This window comes from Papilio xuthus, unplaced genomic scaffold (assembly GCF_000836235.2).
Source record: "Papilio xuthus unplaced genomic scaffold, Pxut_1.1 DF826961.1, whole genome shotgun sequence".
NCBI lineage: Eukaryota > Metazoa > Arthropoda > Insecta > Lepidoptera > Papilionidae > Papilio > Papilio xuthus.
This window is the reverse complement of record NW_013531688.1, coordinates 2,388,771-2,414,013: the sequence shown is the minus strand read 5'-3', so window position 1 is coordinate 2,414,013 and position 25,243 is coordinate 2,388,771. Positions and strand designations below refer to the sequence as shown.

The window sequence follows — 25,243 nt, the reverse complement described above, 5'->3', positions numbered from 1 at the left end:
AATTCTAACATGATTGAAAAATAGATTTTTATTAAAATCTACAAATCAAAAATATCACTGTAAAGATAGTACGTAGTGTGCGCCTGCGCTGATTCCGTCCCAAGTTTCGGTGACTATTTGCTCAACGTATGTCGGCGGGACGAGGAAGCCATATTCATAGCCGGGGAGCTCTAAAGTGTAAGTAAGTGGGATGCCGACAGCACGTGTCCAGTCTCTTGACGTTCCAGTGGTGTAGTACAGGACGTTAGCAGCATTACCGACCACGTATCGGTCAGCCTTCTCGAGAGCCATCTCGTCGATAGCAGTTGCCATACGGACACCAGCCACGTGGAGACTTAAACCGTTTGAAGGCAGGGTTCCTGTGTATCATATAAAAAGTGTTGAAGTGTGAAGAAGACGAAAGACTTTAAAAGTTTTCGGTTGCTATTAGCATAGGCAAGATATGCTTATTCTATGAAAATTTACTTGAATAGCGCTTTATTTTCTTGAATATAGACTATGAATTAATCAAAGAAATAACTCGTTCTTTATTAACACCATTCCTACTTTCTACCAACAGTTTTTATTCTTATTTGTGACTATGAATTATTCAGTTTTAAATAGTAAAAGTAAAAAATGAACCATCTCTAATATTTACCGTTGTTACCCCATGCGTACAAGAACATGTTTCCAAAACTGTGTACGGAAATGTACATAGCTGCGCGATCTAGATTCTGTAAGACGACATCTCTGATGACACGGATCTCAGGTTCCGAGAATGGCGCGGGTCCTTCGTAGATGATGGCGCAAGGGTTGGCGCTGGCCGCGCTCGTGCCGAAGTAATGGTCGAAGTTACGGTTGCCGTCAACACCGGGACATTCATCGCTGCCTTCGTGTGATTTAGAACGAGTTTTACGCCACATACGATCCTAGACAAAATGGTGAAAAATGTGTGAAATATGTGTAAAATACAATATACTTAGGCAATTATTAAATAACTGGAGCGACGTTATTTATAAAAACTATTAAAAATCTCAATCTACAGGGTGGTTACTTTTTCACATGCAAATCCCTAAGATCCCCGTCTATATTGAAGTTGCACTTCAAGATTAAGGAATTCTTCTGTTGCAATTACTATTAAAAAACTCATTTGAATTCTAAATGTCGTTCGTGTAATACGAGACTGTAATAAAACAATACATTTATTATCATGTTTTGTATCAAAATCACGATTGCAAGTTTACTAACGAAATTATTGTAGGTAAATCATATCATTACGGCGTATTTTCATTGCCTCAACACATGTATAAAAATAGATCGCCATCCCTCTCATTTTCATTGAAATAAATAAAGATATCAAACTATTGGTGTTGTTATTTCGTGTAAGATAATCAGTCACGTAAATAATGGTCAATTTTGTGAGTACCTATTCCGTGTCTCGTTAGAGATAGAATTTCAAAAATAAGTAACAAACCTTCATGAGTTCTTACACCAATAGGTTGTAAGAGAAGAATAAAACATGACCAATCGTTTTTATTAAGAAAATCTTATAGATTCTTAAATATCCTACCGACCTTGAAAACAAACACATTAATTAATAATCTCGATAACTAAATATAAATTACCGTAGTAATAGAGTATTCATATCCGTCCGGGTTTGCCATTGGTATGATCACCCAGTCGAGCCTCTCTGTCAAGTTATTGTCAACAACATCAACGACTAGTTGATGTATGATGTACAAAGCTACAGGCGCTGTCACCCATTCACGGGCGTGGACACCAGCATCGATAATAATCACTGGCTTTCTCAGATCCTCGAAGCGAGACGTCGAGATCCTCACGTACTTGATTTGTCGACCTTCGTAACTAAGAGCCGCGTTTATAACCGTCACTTTGTCAGGGAATTCCTCACCTAATTGGTCGATGTAGTTGTTGATCTAAAGGAAAAACAGTATTTTTTTTAGTTATCAGAGAACGTATTATTTTGTTTTTTTTTTCAGTTAATATGTTTAGGAAACAAAAATAATATACCTCTTCTGAGTTGTAATATGTGTCCCAACTGATAGATTTGCCGCTTCGTTTCGCGGCATATTTCCTTTGTTTGATCATTGCTTCTTCGTTGCGAAGAATACTGAAAATTTTGGACACATTTATCACAAGTTTAATATAGAAAAAAATAAGTATAACACATGCATAGAGATGGTGGAAAAACTATTTTTCTTAAAGTCATGGTTACTTACTCGGCCAGATTATCAATAACCTTAGTGTAAGTCATTTGTTTCGTATCGAAGTATTGTAGCCATTTCTGTTTCTCCTCCGGCGCCAATCTGACCAAAGCCTCCAAGTTGCCGGTGACGGAGCGGGCCGCGGGTGTCGCGGAGATGATGTCCAGGTGGGCTTCTAGTGCGCCGATCTCATGCCTCGGTCCCGCCACGCGGTACAACTGATGCCTTAAAGTTATTAATATAATAATACAATCTATAGTTTGAGAAGATTGCATAAGGTCTTAGGTAACTTGAAGTCTCTAAAGAAATCTTTTTTTCATTTATCGATGTTTGGCTTAAAAAGGTTTATATAACTGTCATGCCGATGTATCAAATCACAATGAGTCAGTTAATCTGAACTTACCTAAGGTCTAACAGAACTCGGATCTGTTGTTTACATTATAACATTCTGATTTATGGCTCAATTCATTGCCCAATTATTCGGTTTTGTTTTTTCGAAAGGAATGATATATCGTAATGGATTGATAAGGTTTTGTTAACTATCATTGAACAAACAACAATCTTGTATTTAGAGGAAATTCCAGCAAAACTTCAACCCAGTACTTTAGTGCTTAGAGCTATTAAGTCTTCTAGTTAACAAACGCCTGCAGAAATGGTCCATGCAAGGAGTTGTCGGAGTTATGGAGTAGCGTTGTATAATTTATATTCAATTTGCCTTCATAACTAATATTAAACTTGGTGTGGCGCTGTGTTAACTACATGTGCAGCGGGAACACTAGGACTGGGCTCTTGGCATTGTACCAAGTTTTAGCGTTAACTTTGCCCAATTAATGCTCTTAAGTAACTAATTTTATAGATAAAACGATAATTCTCATCATGCAATTTAGATTAATATCAAGAAGTCTTAAGTCTTTTAAAATTTTCTACCCAACGAATCGTTTGTTCGTCGAAGCAGAAACTTGCAATTAAAAGTAAGTGACTTATTAAATGTGTTTGTAATTAAAGCAACAAGTTTTATATTAAGATAAGTCTGTTATGAAACAATTACTTGACCCTATATTTATAACTAGCTGTCGCCAGCGACTCCGTCCGTGCGGAATTAAATGTTATATAGCCTAAAGCCTTCCTCTATAAATGGACTATCCAACAAAAAAAGAAATTCTTAAATCGGACCAGTAGTTCCTGAGGTTAGCGCGTTTAAACAAACAAACTCTTCCGCTTTATAACATTAGTATAGATAAAGGGTTTGGCGTTAGGTATAGATCTTTGTTAGTAATTTCTAATCGAGAAGGAGTCTTATCTAGAAATTTCTGTAATATCAAACAATAAAAGTTATAGTTTAGGTTTATCTTCTTTTATTTTCTTATATTTTGATGGATCTAAAATATATTTATTTTACATGCAAACGAAGTTAATGTCCTTAAAAATATGACCAATTTCATTTGGAAAATCCCGACAGATGTTTTCATACAGAATGGTTACTAAGTAATAATATTTATATGTACTTGATAGCCATATAAAATATCTTCATTGTAAAGCGAAACATGTATTTTAAAGTAGGCTCTGTGTACCTGTTTATATGCATGGAAGGTATCCGATGAGGAAAATAGGTCGAAACTGATTTGCAGAAGGAAATATATTCCGGAAGACCTCGTTACGTGTAGGGTAAACAATGTTACTATTGCTTATTAAGAGCCCTTAGCAGGGCCAAGGCGAAGACATGTCTCATTATTTAGTTTCGTGACTCTAACTTCGTAGATGCCGTCGCTAAGTGACACAGACGAACATGCTAAGCAAAAATTATATAGGAATAGGACCCTAGACTAATGTTATTTTAATAGCAAACTAAAAGATTTTATTTGAAGTAAACTATAATCTACTACATTAATAACAATGAGTCGTAGTTTTTATGTATTTGGCTCTTACTTAATTCCACGGCGTTCATTTGTAGCCTGGTTAACAAGTTGCCATAAAGTTTGTTATAAAGCAGAGCGTACACGCACCAGTGGGCTTAGCACGAATATTTGTGTGAAACACCATCGTATCGTTCTCGACAAAATCTACTTTAAAATTTGTGCACCAAAAATCGCATACTCACTTTGACATAGTTATAGATGATGATATGAAGGCGCTAGTCGCAAATATTCGTGCTAGGTCCATAGTCATAATCATGATAAGAAAGGATGATGAAATTAGTAATATCTTACCCTTCATATTTTTCGTGCTTAGCCTGGGCAAAAGCCACGGCCAACAGTAGGACACACAACACCGATCGCGCCATCTCACTTAGCACTGACCTTAATCTGCTACCGTATTTACTTTTAATTCCTCCCGATAAATAATACTGCCTATATCTTTATTGCACCTTAATCTGCAATTGGATACGATAAAGTGGATAAACTACTAGCTTTGATGTATCGCGTCATAATTGTTATAGTAGGCTTCGAATACAGTGACAACTGTATTGACACAACATATTATTGCTGTCTCTATTTTTTTCAAAGAGTGTGAGAGGAATGACAACATGTATTAATACAAGTCGAATGTACGGTACAGTTTGCAACATGGTTATTAAGATACCTTCACCTCAGAAATTTGAAATATGGTTTAATGTATCCGTGTTTTGTTCAAATGTAGGAATGTGTATATAATGTTCAAATTTTCCGGAAGCTTGTATCAGAATGTAAAGATATTGTTATCTCTATTTTTACTAATTGAATTCAAAGGATTATATAATGTTTTTACATAATCCATTTAACAGTGGAAACCACGTCAGACTTCACGCACACATCTCACGCATCACGCAACAAGTCGAAGCAAACATTCTTAAGACACGCACATTAGATGCCCAAGAACGTGATTATTAGATTTTTATCTACCAAAACATTTTCAAAGACCAATTTAAGGAGGTGATTTAATCACTTGCCATCATTTCACTTTCTTGTATTGCAATTAATCAAATATGGGAACGTATGTATTTTTGTGTCGTTTTTACTGAAAATTTTAAACATTACCAAACTAAATCATAAAATTATTAATGCAACTTAGGCCACATCGGAAATTCATGATAAAATTTTTATAATTTAAATACCAATATATTATTTTTATCAATGTATTTTATTACCGTATTGCTAGATATTACTTGTAGTTAGGGTTGCCAGTTCATCAAACCTAATAGCCGGACAGACCAATCAGTTTGGCCGGACATTTGGATAGAAAAGCACACACCCTATATTCCGCCAGCCACTCTCGTTTGCGAAATGTATAAAGCTTAAACAAAAGCCGGACAATTCGGACACCGTTTATTTTGGTCGGATACACAATCAAAAAGCCTACCTATGTCCGGCATCATCCGGACGCCTGGCATCGCTATTTATAGAGATAGGATAATTAAGTTTATATGTACGGGAAATATGTACACTGTAAACAATACTCTACTAAAAAGAGTTTAAAGTTTTCGTCGAAGTTTCTGCTGTTGTGTGAAAATGTTATCAAATGAACGTTTATCTTTATATGACGTTATTCGCTGTTACATTAACAGAGCATTACATTTCACGAAGAGAGATCGTCAAGACGAGTAATAATCGTTATTTTTAATACCCGAACCGAAAATGTTTCTCTTATTGCAGTAAAAGATGGTCGGACAAAATAAGTACACTCACAAGACCATAAATATTTTTATATTAATACGTATTTTTTTTAACTCAAATTGAAAAAGAAAGTAGGTTGATATAGTCTCAATGTAAGCCTATCGGCATTGGTGATTACTTTTTAGAACATTTATTTTGATCCCATGGTATCGAATCCTGTAATTCCTGAATATTTTTTTTAATATCATTTGGTGGCAAACGAGCGAGCGGCCACCTGAAATCGCTTAAATAGCGAAGTGATCGTTGCCCATAGACATACGCATATGCGTTGCCTACCTTTAATCGACGGAGGAGAGGATGCACAAAAAGAAAATATTTTCCCTTCCAATGCATCCTGTAATCCGGAAAGTCCACGTCCACTTCACATCCTTTCCTTATAAGAAAAAGGGTGGGAAGTGAAAGAGGACTAAGTTAGGCCTCCGGGACGCATTTATACAAGATGAACATATTTCTGTTTCGTATCATAAATTCTTCATATCTTCGATGTAATAATAATTTATACAAAGTTATAAAATATATATTGGTGTAATTATTAAAATGAATAAGATGAATGCACAATGCAACCTTCTTGATTTATAGAATGTTTTTTTTTAAATGAAATAATACAAAAAAATACTATAATATGTTTATTTATAAATTGCGATTAATAATAAAAAAATATAATTTCGTTGAGTTATTGATCGACATAATAAGTAAATGTTCTTGTATTTCGTGTATAAAATAAATTAAATATGTCTAAAATAACATTCTCATGTTCCTAATAAATTTGTCATAAATTTTCCACAATGTCTTTTTAAAACCCGAATGTCTCCAAGCATAAATTATTGGATCACATACACTGTTACTTACACCCAAAATATAAAGTGGTCCCAAAGTTAATACTTCTAAAGGTATGCAATCGTAACCATTCTTGGTAATGTCGCATTTTACGTATAATATTATTGCAACATAATAAGGTGTCCAAGTGCCTACAAAACAGAGAAGTATAAGAAATACTGTTTTGACAGCTTTGATTTTACTCGGATGGTTGACCGCCTTTGCCCCTAGTTGACCGGACATTTTAAAAAAGTTTTTATTTCCAGCAATTCTTTTTTTTCCAGCAATATTTTTCTCCGTAATTACACCAGCCAGTTCGTGAGTTTCATTAGGGTTGTCAGTTAATTCTGTGACAGTTTGTGACGATATTGTTATGGTTATTGTTGTGGTTGATGTTTCGTGAACTGGAGAATTGATATGTTCATCGTATTTAAATGCTTCGTTTATGTAAGATATTGTATGACTCTCTTGGAACTCTCTAATTCTGTCAACAGTTTGTACGGCGCTGCGCAGAATGATAATATATAAAACGCAAACCATGATGATTACTGATAATGCCATTAATGACACGATAATCAGGAGCGGTGGCGGGAAGACTGCGATGTACCAACACCTGTACCCTCTAAACGTGCTCCCTGTCCAACCCATAGCTGGCAAGCTGGCGACAAATAGACCTGTAAAATCACACTAAAATTCAATTTGCGTATCTAACAAGCATTTTTATTACTTTTAACTGTCTGTCCCTTCTATGCTCTGCATAATGACTTTTACATTTGTTATAATGGTGACCTCCCAATCCGGTAACAATAACGAAGTAACAACCCGAGCCGAGGCTCCTGAGGGAGCCCTCGAGTCTTGTTACTCTTAAAGGAGGTTCAGGCTAAGCGCCATTTGCACTCGGCCACCTCAAGCCAAGTGAAGCTATTGCCTCTTCAAGGCAAACAGTGACTACTAAGTCACAAAAAACAAAAAAAAATTGCTATATTTTGATTGTTTGGAATGTATATATGTATTTAATTAACACAATTAAATTATTTTCTTTCAAAATTAATTAATAATTGTTGTTTTAATTCATTATTTTTACCTTTCTTTAGTGAACTTTGACCATAAATTTAGGTTATTAGAAAACCAGCAAAGCTCATGTAGTAAATAAGTACTTGTCTCAAAAATCTATTTTATTTTATATAATATTAAAAAAAGTGTCTACAATAAACCAATAAAACTTTTTGGAAAAAATACATACCTATATTCATATTATTGAATATATAAAGACTGAAAGAAAAGAATGTTAAAAAAAAAAACTTTTTTTTATTCTTATTTAGGACAAACGTCTGCACTGTTAGTTTGTGCGTGCTATATAAAGCCACATAAAATTATTTTAAAATCAAATCAAATTTGTAAGCTATTTTATTGTAAATTAATTGTGAATACAACAAGGACATAAATCACATAAAATAACAATAAAGTTAAATACAATGAAGTGCATTTCGTGCTATGTATAAGCCTGGTCTTTGGCTATAGATCACATCATCATCAGCTCACTATACGTCCCTACCGAAGGGCTCGGAGCCTACCCTAAGTTAAGGGTGATTAGGCCATAGTCAACCACGCTGGCCAAGTGCGGTTTGGTTGATTTCACACATATATTTGAATATCTTCTCAGATATGTGCAGGTTACGTTACGATGTTTTCCTTCACCGTAAGAACGTTGAATAAATGTACATATGTAAATCGGAAATCGAAAAACACATCGGTACATGGTGGGATTCGAACCCAGGACCCGCAGATTGCAAGTCACGTGCTTGACCTCTGAGTCACCGACGCTCTTAGATATATCGCTTATAGATCACATAATGATGAGAAAAGAAATTGCGAAGTCATTTATTTTATGGTATCTCCATTTGGAGTTAAAGGAGAATGCCTAGTAGGAATTCTACACGAGTAAAGCGTTATAAATGCTATTTATCAAAACCAGTATCTTAAAGTAACTAAAAAACATTACTCAAAAAAGAGCGTTAACATTTATCAGAGGTAAGGATTCTTGAATATACTTTTAATGTACTTCTGGAAATATGTCTTGATACTTTGTTGGAATCCTTTATGCCACCATGCGTAAATCAAAGGATTTAATATATTATTACAAAAAGCCGTTACTGCCAACGGGCCTCGCAGCAATATCCTCATATCTATGCATTTAGGATTTGTCATTTTTTCCTCGCAGAATACGTAGAAAATAGCCGTTATAAAAAACGGTATCCATGTCGTTATAAAACTGCCCGTTGTTAACATCACTATTAAGACCGCCCTCAATCTATTGGGCTCTTTCATTTTCTCTTTATAACGGGTTGTGCAATTTGCTATGGCTTTTGCAATTTTATGAGGCGATTGTCTAATATCAGCTATCGAATCATTTATAATCGTTGATGTACTGATAGTGAGGAAACTAGTATCAAATACACGTTTGTTTGATGTTTTGGAATAAGTCATTCCATTATTCAAATTACCATTTTCATTTTGATCGTTGCTAAGGTTTTCGGTGCTTTTTGATTTATCTTTATTAGTTTTAAATTCGGTTTTAAGTCCATCGACAGTATCAAATGAAGCGCTCCTTTTAATTTTTGTTACGCTTAATTTTCTAGCAACTTTCACTGATTGTGTTGCTTTATAATTCCCGTGTCCGCGGTAAGCTCTTATTTCTGATGCGTCGCTGGATGATTTAATTCTAACTGTTTTTAATGTATTATTTATTTGTTTAGCATTCTTAAGAGCTTTGAAGAGGATGATGGTATACAATACTGCTACTAATAGGATTGGTATTATACTTAAAAGTGAATTTATTAGTATAAGAATACTAGGAAAGAGTGAAACGTAGGTGCATTTAATATCTATATGATCTTCATTCACCAGACCGGTGACAGGCATGAATCCAAGAGTTAAACCTGTAACGCAATAAGTGTTGTGAGGTGCTTTGTTATAAACACGAAGCATGTTAGTCATTGAACATTAAATACTAAGTGATAATATCGAATCACTTACCGATCATCCAAATGCACATTATTATTATTCTCACTTTGGTTGTATTGCACCATCTTTGGTAATACAATCCGTGTAATATGTAGATGTATCGATCCACGGCGATCATGCCAACGCTGAATATTGACACCATGGCTGGACAAACCAACATACCTATTCACAAAAGTAATCAAATTAATTTATTGATTTAATTATCAGGCTTAAAATTATTTTCGTATTTGTAGTTTTTTTTTGAACTTACCAATTTGGAAAATGCACAGCGTGTTTGAGCTTGTGGCCGTTTCAACGCTGGCCCCAAAAATGATCGATATTCCGATAATTGTGTCGGCAAGGGAGACATTTCCGAGAAGGAGATATGTACTTTTTGGTTGTTGACCTGAAACAAATAAGAGTAAATGAATCGGCCTAGTCCAACTACAATGCCTAGGCTGAACTAAATCTAAACTGAAAAGTGTTAATGCGATTTATTTCAGCTTTCCTGCACTGGATTTAAGGAATGTGATAAAATAATTTTAAATTTGTAAAAAGGTTTCCAAGAAGAGGTTTTTCTTAATAGCAACTGGCAGTTACTAGAGAAGACGAATTATTCTTTTAACAAAACGTATTTGTTTTGTTAGTTATTCATACAGTAAAATGTGTAATCATTTTGAGTGAATAAGGTACAAGTGAGTTTGTGTAGATTACTTATTCCATTAGCGATTTCAAGTGTGCTGTGAACAAACAGACTCCTCATTATTCATTCGGAGTAATGTTGTATGCGTGTTTGTCTTGAATATTCTTGGTGCTATAGTTTTTTTTTAATTTTTAAAAGTAAATACTATTATTGTAGTTCAGCATGACTTAAAAATTTAAAGTTTCTATAAACAAGGAATAAGGTTCGAATTTATTAATGTATATTGTTATGAATATTTTTATTAAACTTGTATTAAATATTTGCAAATTAAAAAAGTAATTCTGTACTACAAAATAAAATCAATTATTTCAATTATTGGCTCAGATTTCGAAATTATACAATGTTTTTTAATAAAATTAAATGTTAACTTTTATAGAGCTCTATTTCGTATTGTGTTTTGTTCAAATGTTTATGTTTTTGGCATGTACGTGAGCCAAATGTTCGCATTGGATCGGTTATGTGAGCCATTAACTGCGTTGCTATACCGAAAACGTACGCTTGTCATTTAGCTGGTAATCACGTGTATATACAAAAAAAAATGTCTATGGTATCTGTGCGGTTGTTCCTATAACTTATTTCTATTAGTTTAACCGTGAGTTTATGAGACCAAACTCCCTGTTTAAAACATATTGTTATCGGAAACATGATAGGGTTGACGATATGTTTTAAACGGGGATTTTGGATTCAGAAACCCACGGTTAGATGAATAAATTAGCCCTTGACCACACAGAGGGATACACAGAGTTCATATAATATTTGGTTAGACCCTGGCATACTTTTTGCTTTGTTTACGCACAATATATAAATATTATAAATGCGAATGTTTGGATGGATGGATATTTCTTACAGGGTATTTCTAGAATGGCTAGATGGAATAAATATAGAATATAGCCTGGAAGAACACAAGGCTAATAATAAAGTTTTTTTCTAATTCTGCGCTGACGGAGTCGCCGGCGACGGCCAGTTTTGGAATAGATATGTTAAAGACCCTGTTCTGTCATAAATAACGAGAATTAAAAATTAATTTTAAGAGTGCCAATAGCGATGATATCACATCGACGTTCCGGATTTCCATAAACATCTTTTTCGAATTGGTAAAACATAAATCTTTGTCCATGGATTGTAAAAAATACAGTACATCGCACGTATCACTTAATTGCCGTAATAAATTTTATTTAAAAAAAATGTGTTAGAATCGTGCTTCAAGAAAAATCCAATTTATACTACAGCCTTCAAAATTACATTACTAACTGAGATTTTTTTTAAAGTTGCCTTTCACTTCCTTCTTTTAGAAGAAAATTAACGACCGGATTTCAAGCGATCAAAAAAATTGAAAAGTAAATAATACGTCAAATTATGAGTAAATAGTATTTTTTGGCAATATTCCCGCTTAGTAATTGGAAAGATTGTAATCAAGGCCATTTAAAAAGAGCGGGAAAATCGTTATCACGTTTTTTTTTGTTTTATTTATGGACGTCACTTTTTTGTCTCAATAAAACATCGATAGGATTAGATTAGAATTATGCATCATCCATTTATTTCTATTTTAAGAAAAGTATGAGATTTTTCTTTTATAAAGATGCGTTTGTCTAATTAAGTAACGTAGAAGACATTTTATACATCAATCAAATAATAAAAAAGTGTCACAAGTGATTTTTCGAAAAATATTTTTTTTCTTTTTTACGAAATAATTTAAATATCTCTTTCTTTACATTAATTTCATATTATTGCTTACATATATACTTGATTTGTGTAGATATAAATCTTTACCTTTCTTAATAATAAGACCACTGGAGATGACTACAGTTAGGTTGCTGAGGAATATCACAACACCAAACACATAAGCAATAGATTTATAAGCACTGAGTTGTTCACGTTCCTTGGTTCTATACGCCTCGTACAAATCAAACAGATGCGTTTGCGTCACTTCACTATGATTAGTATAATTAGAGATGTCATCACTTAAAAAATTCGTCACAAGTTTTGTCAAAACGTAATCCGAATGATTGTAACTCATTGTAGTCACTGTCACAAACGTAAAGTCATGAAACGTTTGAATAAATCACTAGAAACGTACGCACGTCTCGTATGGCGCATGTCAATATCGATTCTCAGTTGAGAATGAGATGATGCCAAACATTGCGCTTAAGGATAATGCTAAATGACAGAGTTTTGTTTATTATAATGAGGTGATTTACATTTTTATAGTTCTTTGGATGGTTATCGGTGGACACGAGACATGACACGCGCGGCATTGTAAATTGAATCTTATTTATTTTATTATTCTTTAGTAAATTATTACATAATTGTTTACTATCAGATTTTAATAGTTGTTCAAGGTAGCACTTATTACTGAGTCATTTTAAGTTAGAGGAAAACCGATGTTGCTATGAGCCGTAGATAGGTCGCGTGTCTAAGAAGAAAGCATGAAAGATCTAGGACTACTAACCAAACGGTACCATTCGATGTGGGCTCGTTACTGAATCGTGTAACAATAATTCCTCAAAGATAATTTGGAGTTGATTAGCTCTTACTTTTGATTATTTGTTTTCCTTTTACTGACATAAAAGATAACTTTTATACATATTTCAAACTAAAAAAAAACCTTTTATACACAAAAATTATAATTAATCAAAATCATAAATGAAAACCTTTATGGAAATGATAAATTATATGAATATTACACTTGACCCGAACTGGCAATTTTATAAGAACTTTAAATGACCGTCAATAAACATGACAAGTTTTATATTTACGTGAGTAATATTAAATTTTAGAATAAATTAATCAGTTGATTGATGAATGTTTTGATAGAAAGGTTTATAATTAAATCCGTTTAATTAAAGCTACCTCATCGAGCTCTTAAAAAGTTACTGCTTGATTAATTTAAGTATTTTTTTCATAAATTTAGAGACATATTCTTCAATATAAAGCGATATGGGTGAAGGGGTTACTATGTGCCATACTTCATATTTGAAACACATTTTATCGAATGCAGGAGTGCTTAATTTAAATAAATCCGGATACTACGTAGTTGTAAAAGTTAGCTTTTAAAGAATTTGTTAATTTTTTTTTATTGTTTGATTAATTTGGTAGTCTCTCTAAATCAACGGCTAGTATCTCTAATGCTATACAAATTAAAAAGTATTATAAGTAGTATATTAAAAATTAAATATTGATATTAAGAATTATTAATAAATAAATTTATCTTTATCTAATTAAAGAAAAATAGTGGAGTTTTCTATTGGAATCCTGTAGACAATTCAGGTTTTTCTTCATCTAATGATCATCAAGTGTTGGGAATGCCACTGCCTGTGTTCTTAGCTCTGTGCAATTGTAATCTTACAGTGCTTCGCTTTATTTTGGTATTTACAATAGCAATATTCATTATTATATAAACATGCTGCACCTCTTTTGTGTAAAAATATCCCACGCTAAGGATTGTTTATTATATACAGAACCATTTATCAGAATATATTATAAGACGCCGCTATTCATATAATATTAGCCTTGGTGCCACCGTTCTACGAATGACTTAATGCCATTTTTTTGACTATAAGAGTTTAAGGTTTTGGCCGTATGGTAAAACAGTTTTGCTTTCTGTGTTTGTAGTAACAAGAAAAATTATGTAATGTTTTATCGTAAAATCTATCAATTAGTTATTATATAATTTATTTGCCGATGGAGGTATTTGGCAAAAAATTAGGCATTGAGCATTTAGTATTCAAGTAAATGATTGATGGATAAGATATGAAAGAAAACATACGAACATTGCTATATGTACGAAGGTACTAAAAAAAATATTAAGGCCAACTTGTTCTTCCGATACTCTAATGTTCGTAATATTACTTTACTGAAAATATTTAATAATGTGTATTGAAAATCCTAATTAATATCCGAAAAGATTGTTTAGTTAAAAAAAAATAAACATAAATTGAAAAATAAAAAAGAAATTAGGTAAATCGGAACGCAACACAATTTCCTTTTTCCACTGTCACTGTCATGTTCATTGGACATTTTACAGTAATGTCAATTTATGATAGGTTATGTTTATATTATAAAATACAAATTAAAAACAACTAAGAAGAATCAAAGAATTCGAAAAATTAAAACAGTAATTTCGTCATCATGTTTAGTTTATCGATTTTAAAACAATTTTCCAGGTAATTTTTTGAAGATGTTAATCTTAACCTTTAATGTAAATTTTTTGGACTAATTTTCAGTAATATTTTTAGATTATCGTTGTCTACTCCTAAAGCAATAGCTATAAATCGGAATATTTTCACCGCACCTGCGTTACAATTTAAAGTAACTGAACAATTATGGTAAGATATTTACGATTATAAATACATTTAGATAATAACTAGACAGCTACTGATATTTAAATTAACGTTGTTAGTGCGGAGCCTTTAAAGAAGAAGAAGAAGATGGACCCCGCTATCATAAAAGCTCGTGAAGACAGGCGTCGTAAGAAACTAGAAAAACAAATCAGACGATTAGAAAAGAATGCCAGACAGTTAAAGCCTATTGAGGAATTAGAGATTCCCTTAAATGTTGTTGATGAAATTGGGTAATTGTATTATTTATTAAAATATATGATAAGTTGAATAATGATGTTTAAAAATGTACATACCAGACAGGTCAATAGCTCTGGATATAAAATATTCCAAATCTCTTTTATAAACGAGCATAGCATAAAAGTGTTTCTGATGTACTTCTATATAATCCAGCCTTCATTAAGAAACGCTATTAATGTCTAGACCATTTTTTCTTCTTAATAACTTACCTGTAAAGGTGTTCTTTTAGAAAGCGGAAAAGACCCGAAGTGAAATTAAGTGAACAGGAGGTGGAAGCTCGTGCATTGTTACAAAAAGAATGGAGTCGCTACAAACGTGCAGAGTATATGGCAAATGTTGCACAAATTGACAGGATCATGGCAGCACAAAAGCGTGCATTAGACATGCTTTATGAGGAATCCGAGGATTTGTACAACGAAGCTGTTATGGTATGTTGGTAATTCAAGTATTTATTGTAACATTGCACAAGACTCACTGGGTATTTGATGGTTACTAACAGATGTGAGCAATAATATGTTAAAGACGCATGAAGTAAATAAGGAATATTTTCTGTTACTTCCTGTCCTATTCCTACTCATTTAGGGTTGCCGCAATAGGTTTTCATCCTTCACATTAAACCATTATTTATTTAGTTGTCACTCCCATTTAATCATGTCACAGTCACTGAATATATTCATCTTTTCCTAGGCCTATCAATTTTTTTTATTACTTAGGTTTAGTCTGTAATTGAAAATTATAATGCCAATTACAATTGTTTTCAATTTGTATGTGTTTCATATTTGATTTTAATGTTCCAATATGTTTTGCATAATTACTTTCATGTGTTGCATTATAAAGTTCAATTAATACTATTTGAATTAATAGTTTGGTAATGGAAATTAATTTATATTTGAACACACAAACAATTATTAATTAATCAATCATCTAAACAGTAAGATATCAGCGGGGCTAGACAAAGTGCATTCACTCGGAAGTGATTCCATAACTAATTCCAAAAATGTATGGAACTGACGCGCGACAGTCACAAAGTTATAGTCAGTTCTATACATTTTTGAATGTCATTATGCAATCGTTTCATAGTGAATGCACTTTGTTTAGCTCCGCAGTTTCAAAGTTGTTGATTTTACTTTGAAAATTTTTGAGCTTCTAAAAAAAGATACTTAAAATTGTAAATAACAATTAGAAAAATGCATTCACAGTATTGTTTATATTTGTATTATGCTTTGTCCTATTATTAATTCTTTAATTTTACAATAAATCTTTGATAAATAGGTTAATAATATGTATGTATCCAATATGTTTTCTTTGCAGCCGGATTTAAAGCTGATTCCTTACAGTATAAAGGGTCCAGTTGCGACTCCACCCATCAAGAACTACGACTCCCCCGATGGAGAATACATAGATGTTTCCAAAAAGTGGATTAATTAATTTTGGTTTGTTAAGTAGGTTTAATTAGATTGTTCATAAATAAATAATACATTTAAAGTTTTTTTTTCTTTTATAGTACGTATTAATAAGTTCGAGTCGGACTCGCACCGAGTGTTCAGTACAAACCTTTAGAGTACAAACCCTAATAAATTCTAGCTTGATACTTTCACGGGATTTTAAGAAAAAGGGTCTTGACAGACAGACGGATGGACAACAAAGTGATCCTATAAGGGTTCCGTTTTTTACCTATGAGGTACGGAACCCTAAAAATTATTTTATTCCTTGTCATTTGTGGAATGGTTATATTATATGGAACTAGCTGTCGCCCGCGACTCCGTCCGCGCGGGATTAAAAATAGATGTTGGCCGATTCTCAGACCTACTCAATATGCTCACAAAATTTAATGAGAATCGGTCAAGCCGTTTCGGAGGAGTATAGGAACGAAAATTGTGACACGAGAATTTTATATATAAGATAAATCAAATCTTACGAGTTATTTGGTATTGAGAGAATGTTTATCATTTTATGAATCATATGATTATAAAGTCATTCATCAGTAAAATTAAATTTTCATGCTCGATTGAAATCAAAAATACTTCCAAGTATTACGCCTTGTTGAACATTAGTTATCAATGCAGCCTATTTGTATTTTATATTTGAAACAAATCTTTGGAAAACATGAAAATTCAATTAGAATTAATTATTCGAAAGTAAGTATTCTAGATTTATAAATTGCTGAAATTATTTTCTCATTTTAATAAATACTTTGATGTTTCAGTGTGCATATTGATAATTATAGCACAAATGTTAATTTATACTAATGTAATCACGTCAGATTTAGACGAAGTAATGTACGTTAATAATCCTATAGAAGCTGGATTACCTGGTCATTGGGTACCTCTGAGTGTTATCAAAAGGGTTATTGAAATGCGTGCATCCGCAGTAAATTACTGGACAACGCGGAAAGTCAAATTAAAACATTTCACAATACCTTTATCATACTTGAAAACAAGTAAAATTAAACATAAAACTACAATTAAACATAAAATAATTACTACATCAAAAGATATCAATTCACCAAATGATTTAACTGGAAAAAGTATCAAAATTGAACCAGAAATTTGGAATAATATAGATAAGAAAACTAAACGATTAGAATATACAACTATAACAGAAGCAATAGTCAAGGAAAATATTGTGCAAAATTCTACTGCGGAAATCACAAAAACAAATAAAACATATAATGAAAACACTGATTCAACAACCATAAATGCTATAACTAATACAACAATCAGACCATCAAAAAAAGCAACTAATGCAATCAATGAAGTAACCACGCAATTAGATAATGTAACAAACATTCCAAAATCTTTAACTACATCCACATCGATATCTCTTACTGAAAGTTTAACCAATGAAGTTGTATCTTCAACATTACAAATATCTAAGTCAACTGCAAGCATTACTCCAACTTATAAACCGACTATCGGTACTTCTGCAGTCATCCCCGATCCTTCTGAACCGATTACAAGTACTACTACAATATCAGATACTTCTGAACCGATTACAAGTACTACTGAAATTTTACCAGTTACTTCTGAACCGATTACAAGTACTACTGAAATTTTACCAGTTATTTCTGAACCGATTACAAGTACTACTGAAATTTTACCAGTTACTTCTGAACCGATTACAAGTACTACTGAAATTTTACCAGTTATTTCTGAACCGATTACAAGTACTAGTTCAACGATACCAGATACTTCTGTACCGATTACAAGTACTAGTTCAATGATACCAGATACTTCTGAACCGATTACAAGTACTAGTTCAATGATACCAGATACTTCTAAACAGATTACAAGTACAACAATTATAACAAAGACTTCTGAACCGACAACAGCAACGGCTACTCCAATTGTAACATCCACACAATCGACAGTAACAACAGAAGAATCGTCTGAACGGTCTGATACTGGAAATCCATTTTATTAAAATTCCACTATTTATCTTTGTATTTCTACATTTCTTTCAGTAATCATTGATTCCCGGTCAAGCGGGTTTTAGGTTAATCCGTTTTTAGAGTTCCGTACCTCATAGGAAAAACGGAACCCTTATAGGATCACTTTGTTGTCCGTCCGTCTGTCTGTCAAGACCCTTTTTTCATTTGTTTTTAGCAAACAGAAACTGCTAGTGTTTTGTTTATTGTAAATTTTATTGGTTATGTGATTGTTTTGGTTGTTGCTTGTTCGTTTATTTTCCATATTAAATCTTAAATCAAAATTTAATACAGATGATAGGTGTCACCCGTGACTCCGTCCGCGCGGGATTAAGAAATAGATAGTAGCCGATTGTTAGACCTATTGAATATGCATGTAAAATTTCATAAAAATCGGTCAAGACCCTTCGTTTTAAACATAAGATTCACTTGGTACATGATTTTGTTTCAATATTTGGTAATACATAAACCAAATTAATTAAAAGAAAAAAGAAATGACGTTAAAGGAAGAAAAACATTGAATCTAATATTAAGTTACTCAGGGTATAATGATAAGGAATAAAATTTTTAATGTTTTAATAATTCAAATTAAATCAATATTTTTATAATAATCGAAGTAATGATTTACATAAGATATTAAAAGTTAATCGAATGAAATGGTTAAATGAGAAAGGTAATTTTATTTTCTTGATTTAATATAATTTTTTCCATAATTTCCGCAGTAGTATCCCAACTTTTGGCACATCTGGCAAAGATCCTTCTTATGTTCTTGATTGTCACTTGGTGTTTTTACAAAGTCAGAGGGACGCAATTCTCTCTGAAATTAAAAAGCATCACAACAGAACTGCTATTTACAAATCTCGGAACATTTCTATGTAAAAAAATAAATAAATAATCAAGTACTATTTAGTTTAGTGGAATTTTTTACTAAACATATCGAACATACTAGCTGTTGCCCGCGATATCATCTATGTGAAATAAACTCAATAGCCAAAACGCTATTCTAAACTTTTTTATTTCATACTTAATTCAAATCCTTAAAGTTAACAGACATGCATCCAAACTTTTGCAATTGAAATCTTAGTAGTATCTTTTGTACGTATTTACCTGATTAAACGGATAGACCGGTTTGTTACATCTGCTGCAAAGGCTATATGTATTAGCCCAGCTAAGTCTACTGGTCCAAGAACGTCCACATGCAGTACACTTATATTCTCCGAATAAAGCTTTCGGTTTTACCACTGATTGTGACTGGAAGAATAATATATCATAAAATAATCATTTTTTCTTATACTGTATCTATCTAAAAGTATTATTTTATGAAGACGACTTACTTTATATTAAAAAAAAACTTTAACAAAAGTATAAAAACTTACCCGGCAACTAATCTGCGTATGCGCATTTATAGTATTAGTATTTGTTCTAAAACTTTGAGAACTTCCACTTGAATAATTTGGACGTCTTTCATACCTTTCGGGTTCGGAAGACTGCATAAAATGAAGAATTAAAAATAGATCAGTAAGTATGCATAGTTAAATGATAAAATTAACTTATTTTCAAGAAAAACTTACCTCGTGAGACCACAAACAACCCATTTTGTAATTGAAAGTTAAAGTGAAATACTTCTTACATTTATATTCCTTTGACTACTTAGATAAAACGTGATAATATTAGTGTCATATAATTTGAAACACCTAATGACACTCTCTATGGAACTCTAATTACGTCTGCGTAATTTGATCCATGGTGTAAATGTTGTTTACGTTTACAACACCTATATATATAAAAAAATACTGTTTGACAGACTGATGTAAACTTAGCGCCTAAACTACTGGGTCTAGGGAATTGAAATTTTGTATAAACTACTAACTGAAAGTAATAAAGGTAGACGAGCACTAGGTAAGGATATTAAAAATTCAAGTTCTAAAAGTTTAATGTAGGAGGTGAATTGTTTGTTTGAAAGCATAGATTCACACTTTAGTACAAAAAATTTAATAACCAATTTGGGTTTTTTGAAAATTCATTATTCTCTCGAACGAACTCGCAGGCGGTAGCTAGTATATGACATTATACTGAGACTGCTAAAGGGACATTCTCCAACCAAGAACATAAAATGTTGCCATAAAAAAATGCTGCAAATATTTTATCTACGGTTTGGATATATTGCCAGTAATATGTAGAAATTTACACAGTAATTACAAAAGTCAGATATCAATATGGCTAACATAGATGGAATTTGTCTTCCTCTGTTCACCTAATTTAACTTTCAATTGAAATAAGTATCTTTTCCGACCAAAGAAACATATTATAACTCTGCTCTATAAGAACCTACGTCACACTGTTTTATTCTGTGGTTCCCACAAATGTTAGTGTTGCCATATTGATGTTTACAATTATTACTATCTCATTACTGGTAGGATTTTTTCCGGTGTCATATCCGAGAAATGACATTGCGATACTACGTAACGAGGTTATTAAAATTGAGCGCTTGTTTTGCAAAAGTTAAATTTTAAAAAGGTTAAGATTTTGTACTAATCTTACTTTTCCCAATCCCATGTTCAGACATAAATTACAACAGTTAAAGGGAACGTAACTGCAATAAAATATATTTTAGGCGTGTGGGTATGCTTTTAAAGGAACAGAGTCGGAATATATGTCATTGGGAAAGGGATTGAATACGTTTACGGAATGCTTAAGTTATTATTATAACATGTACAATTTCGGTACATCATAATATTATAATATTGGTCATAAAAAAGTGGTTTTGACACTAATCGATGGTTGAATTTTTATTTATTTATACCTATGGATACGAATCTATTACATTTTAGTAAATTTCAAATATTCCACGAACGATGTCAATAGTATGAAAAGAAAGATGAGGTCAATTGACTATAAACAATTAATTGGATTTAACATTCTGGCCAATTAGAAGTTCGTATTAAAAGAACGCAGTAAATTACCGCCACGTTATGAAACGCGTACTGCTTTGTAAATGACTCTTTGTTGTTCGGTAAATATACTAAAGTGTAATGTGTTAACAAAGTGTTATCAGGATGTATTCCGACAAAGGTCTTCACCTAACTCGACCATTCCATATTTACGATTGTGACAAATTTGACTCTAACTCAGATTTTAGTGTAATTTTTACTGTTTATAGTAATATTTTGTGAAGCTAAAGGTCAAATTTCGAGCTTTAGCTAACGGCAAAGTTTTGATGCGGGCGTGTCGGCGCTGACTAACTGGGAGTTTGAAGGTTTACTTTAAAGTTTTCTGTTAGTTTTTGATCACTATAAATTACATTATGATATAAAAGTAAATAGTTTTACAAACGGAACTTTCATCGAACTAAAGTTGATAAATTTGCGCTTTTGTCATAATAAAAATGGAAGTATCAATAGCATCTTTTATCGGAAAACAGTTATGCTTTTAATATACTTTTGGACGGTAGAAAAACTTCTGAGAAAAATATTTCAATAGGCTTTAATAGCTTTGCTAACTTACTACGTATACTGTCTAATTTAGTCTTATCTTTGAAGGGTAAAGTCGTTTATATCCTTAGAGGAAGAAATGTTCTTTGCTACGAACAAGTTGCGGGTTAGTGTTCAACCGTCTGGAAGTATCCGAGAGCCTTTATTATTTTGCGCTAACTGGAGAGCGCGATGGGAACTTCTTATCTTAACTTTAAACGTGGGTTTCTACTGTTGAATGCCCGTACAAAAACATATTGTTATTTCAGTTTTTGTAAAGAGAGAGATAAGGATGACAATGTATATTTTGAACGAGTGTTTCATCGGTAGAAAACGACGGTAACATTTATCTATTCGACTACACGTCATTGAGGCGGCGACCATTATGTTCGTTCGTGCGTTCCCTAATAAGGTGTATTTCAGTTAATATATTTAGTGTTGCTTTTAGTTTTTTTAATGGTAGAACCAAATGAGTGTTTCATAAGATTGCTTGATAAACCTTGAATACCTTCTAACGATTAATGTAAAGTATAAAAATTACTGGATAAGATTATAGAGAGGCTGTGGTTATTATGTTAAGTTACAGTGTCTTTCTGACATCAATATCATATTCGAAAAAATAAATATGATAATTTTTTTAAACGCAGATTTTGGTGTCGAAAACCTACGGTAAATGATATTGAAGATCATACAGCTCGTATTATTAGATATTGAAAATTAAATGTATAAAATTTTAACTCGTTTGTCATATATTACGTTTCTTTATCGGATTTCTTGCAAAATGTAATGGTGAATAATATGATTACACTCGAAAGCTTTGCGGAGTTTCATGATTCATGAGATTTTCCCGTGGCTCGCTCCTTTGATGCGCGTTTAGGGAATAATATGAAAATAGAGTAATAGAAGTCTGTCTTGTTTAAAGCAATGAGCTCGTTTTAAAATCTAGGAAAAATATCAAATTAAAAATGATATTAAAACAGGAAAAAACGATAAAAACTGTTAAGAGAAGATATTTAAAGTTATTTTGTACAGTCAAAATTGAGTAAATTTTAGGAAATTTAATCTTTTTAGCTCTTATGTTATGATTCATTTATATAACATAAAAATATAATGTGAATTACTTTATGTAATAAAAAATTAATACCAACTCAGTTTATTCGTTCACAGGAAAATAACTATTTAACATAGAATCTTACTAACAAAGTGTGAATGTTTAGATGTATGGAAGTTTTTTTCATGATATCTCCAGAACGGCTAGATGGATCTGCTGAAATTTGGCATGCATATAGAGCATAGTTTGGAAGAACACATAGGCTACTAATTACGTTTATTTTGAATTCCGCGCGGACGGAGTCGCGTCCGACAGCTAGTATTTACTAAAGTCAACATACCTTCTTGTTAAGTAATACAATCTTAAAAGTGCAGTGAGGTTGTAAAATTTAACTGATGCACCTCTTTAATCAAGTTCGTTAGCACGTTTATTTGTCTGGTCTAGACATCAGCACGGAGAGTATTAATACTTACCTAATCAAACTGATGTTCAGAATTTATTTCATTTTACTTAATAGTTTTAGAGATTTTACGAGTTAAATTCTAGCATGTTCTATTTTTATAAAAGTGTGGCTTTGTGAACTTGACCAAAATTATTTAACAAGTTTATGTATCAACTAGCTGTCGCCCGCGATGCCGTCCGCATGGAATAAAAAAAGCTTAATTTGTAACCTATGTGTTCTTCCAGACTATGTTCTACATGTGTTCCAATTTTCATTTAAATCCATTCAACCGTTTCGGAGATACCTTCAAACAAACATCCATCCATCTAAACTTTCACATTTATAATATAAATATAATAAGTAATTTAGCGATTATAATTAGAGTATTGGTGATGTTGCGTTTAATTAAAAAATTAAGAGATCCAAATCTAAATTTTTTACTACAATCTTTTTGTTAGTTGAACAGTGAAAACTTTACAGTATAGCTTCCGAAGCTAAGAGTCATTTTAGAACGTAAACTTTAAGTCTCAGGTCGCGACACAGGTGTACCGTTTGAGTATATCGCCCATTAAATCTTTCTTACTAAGGAACAGGTTTACGATACAATGCATATTACAATTTTATAAATATATTAGATTTTACGTTGTAAAGTATAGTATGGTGGCTACAAAGGTAGAGGAAGACCAAAGAAAGTATTGATGGATTGTGTGAAACAGGATATGCATAAGTTGCTTTAGATATGATCGCTGATAGAGATGTATGGAGATGTAGTACATACCGTGCCGACCCTCCGTGGGGATAAGAGCAGGATGATGAGGGAAGTGTGGTAATTGTATATAGGTTTCTAATTACAAAGGACTTGTAAAATACTTATTTTTCAAATTTTAGACATTATTAAATAGAATCCTTTGGAGCGAATGACGTGCTTTCGTTACAAAGTCCAATGTTGACATTTTAATAAGGCTAGTGTTGGGTCAATACACTGTTACATTTTCGGATTTTCTTTTTAACATTAATAAAATAAATATTACGTTTCGTATGTATATCATATTTATTTGCAACTACTTTAATATGCTATAATAATAAGTACAAATTATTAAATCAAATTGTATTCTTCGCAGTTAAGAAAAAAAATTAACGGTGTACAAAGAATCGATGTCCATTTACTTGAGTAACGTTTCAGCTTCCATTAGTACTGAAGGGTTGTTTAAACACTTTCGAAGCTTTGTTTAACGGCTACATCTCACATTTTTGACCTAAAATGAAAACAATCACTTTTCTTTTTATTCTGACTTAGTTTATCTCAGTATCAGAACAATCAGACATTTAATTTTAATTCTATATATTATAGATAAATTACTAGACTAAATTAGTAGAAATTAAAATAATAAATATTTATTATACAATCCAAATGAGATTATAAATATAGACCCTAGAGTGTCACAGCTTGTGATAGTCGGTATGAAATTAAAAACATTCTCAATCGTAATGTAAACCTAATTTCGTTCTGGTGTTCTGGATTTATATGATATCAAAAATTATAAATGCAAATGTTTAGATGGATGTTTTTTTTATAAGAGAAGGAGGCCAACGAGCGGGGGGAACACCGAGGTGATCAACGACACCTATGGACATCTGCAACATCAGAGGAACTGCAGATGGAAATACCGCCGAGGACAGTCCGTTCCACAACGCGGCTGTGCGAGGCAAGAAATTGCACGAGAATCGCACCGTTGTGGAATGGCAGCCACCCAGGTGGTGTGGATGGAACCCGACGGTCTGTTGTTGTTACAAGGTATCTCCAGAACAGCTCAACAGATCTTGATGAAATTTGGTACAGATGTAGAACATATGTAGTCTGATAGAACACATAGGCTATCAATCGATATCGATAAAGTTT

At 32.5% G+C, this 25,243-nt stretch overlaps 5 protein-coding genes across 6 annotated transcripts; 2 read left to right on the top strand and 3 right to left on the bottom strand.

Moving 5' to 3' along the window:
- Positions 1–10: 10 nt before the first annotated feature.
- LOC106119987 (carboxypeptidase B-like) lies at positions 11–4,555 on the bottom strand. Its single transcript, XM_013315134.1, has 6 exons — positions 4,412–4,555; positions 2,220–2,429; positions 2,011–2,110; positions 1,605–1,916; positions 638–908; positions 11–359 (listed from the first exon to the last, which is right to left on the bottom strand). Exons 1-6 carry the CDS (start codon positions 4,483–4,485, stop codon positions 55–57), a joined length of 1,272 nt encoding a protein of 423 aa, XP_013170588.1. The 5' UTR covers positions 4,486–4,555; the 3' UTR covers positions 11–54.
- Positions 4,556–6,528: 1,973 nt separating this feature from the next.
- LOC106120397 (glucose-dependent insulinotropic receptor) lies at positions 6,529–12,527 on the bottom strand. Of its 2 annotated transcripts, none has more exons than XM_013315743.1 (4): positions 12,147–12,527; positions 9,945–10,079; positions 9,707–9,856; positions 6,529–7,344 (listed from the first exon to the last, which is right to left on the bottom strand). In XM_013315743.1, the coding sequence occupies exons 1-4, from the start codon at positions 12,391–12,393 to the stop codon at positions 6,590–6,592; spliced, it is 1,287 nt and encodes a 428-aa protein (XP_013171197.1). In that variant the 5' UTR covers positions 12,394–12,527; the 3' UTR covers positions 6,529–6,589. The 2 variants fall into 2 exon arrangements, with proteins under 2 accessions (XP_013171197.1, XP_013171195.1); XM_013315741.1 differs by lacking the exon at positions 6,529–7,344 and adding an exon at positions 8,438–9,609 and having other exon boundaries at positions 12,147–12,525.
- A 1,882-nt stretch (positions 12,528–14,409) lies between these two features.
- mRpL40 (mitochondrial ribosomal protein L40) lies at positions 14,410–16,438 on the top strand. The gene is given in 5 exon segments (NM_001312099.1): positions 14,410–14,539; positions 14,612–14,701; positions 14,776–14,946; positions 15,183–15,381; positions 16,265–16,438. Coding segments are annotated over 5 exon segments (612 nt in total). The 5' UTR covers positions 14,410–14,504; the 3' UTR covers positions 16,382–16,438.
- Positions 16,439–17,055: 617 nt separating this feature from the next.
- On the top strand, positions 17,056–18,443 carry LOC106120044 (uncharacterized protein PB18E9.04c-like). The gene is made up of 2 exons (XM_013315223.1): positions 17,056–17,091; positions 17,160–18,443. Coding segments are annotated over exons 1-2 (1,218 nt in total). The 5' UTR covers positions 17,056–17,090; the 3' UTR covers positions 18,377–18,443.
- A 601-nt stretch (positions 18,444–19,044) lies between these two features.
- LOC106120065 (zinc finger CCHC domain-containing protein 24) lies at positions 19,045–20,130 on the bottom strand. The gene is made up of 4 exons (XM_013315240.1): positions 19,952–20,130; positions 19,757–19,867; positions 19,488–19,631; positions 19,045–19,197 (listed from the first exon to the last, which is right to left on the bottom strand). The coding sequence occupies exons 1-4, from the start codon at positions 19,973–19,975 to the stop codon at positions 19,060–19,062; spliced, it is 417 nt and encodes a 138-aa protein (XP_013170694.1). The 5' UTR covers positions 19,976–20,130; the 3' UTR covers positions 19,045–19,059.
- Positions 20,131–25,243: the final 5,113 nt, after the last annotated feature.

Bases quoted from the DNA above. Each gene is read 5' to 3' on its own strand.
- LOC106120065 (XM_013315240.1), bottom strand. From the start codon at position 19,975: ATGGGTTGTTTGTGGTCTCACGAG. The intron at 19,868-19,951 runs GTAAGTTTTTCT...CATTTTATGCAG, and splicing joins GTTGTTTGTGGTCTCACGAG to TCTTCCGAACCCGAAAGGTA. The intron at 19,198-19,487 runs GTAAATACGTAC...TTTTAATTTCAG, and splicing joins CGGTCTATCCGTTTAATCAG to AGAGAATTGCGTCCCTCTGA.
- LOC106120397 (XM_013315741.1), bottom strand. From the start codon at position 12,393: ATGAGTTACAATCATTCGGATTACGTTTTGACAAAACTTGTGACGAAT. The intron at 9,857-9,944 runs GTAAGTTCAAAA...TTTTGTGAATAG, and splicing joins GCTGTGCATTTTCCAAATTG to GTATGTTGGTTTGTCCAGCC. The intron at 9,610-9,706 runs GTAAGTGATTCG...ATTGCGTTACAG, and splicing joins AATGTGCATTTGGATGATCG to GTTTAACTCTTGGATTCATG.
- LOC106119987 (XM_013315134.1), bottom strand. From the start codon at position 4,485: ATGGCGCGATCGGTGTTGTGTGTCCTACTGTTGGCCGTGGCTTTTGCC. The intron at 2,430-4,411 runs GTAAGATATTAC...AATAACTTTAAG, and splicing joins AAGCACGAAAAATATGAAGG to GCATCAGTTGTACCGCGTGG. The intron at 1,917-2,010 runs GTATATTATTTT...TTTTTCCTTTAG, and splicing joins CATATTACAACTCAGAAGAG to ATCAACAACTACATCGACCA.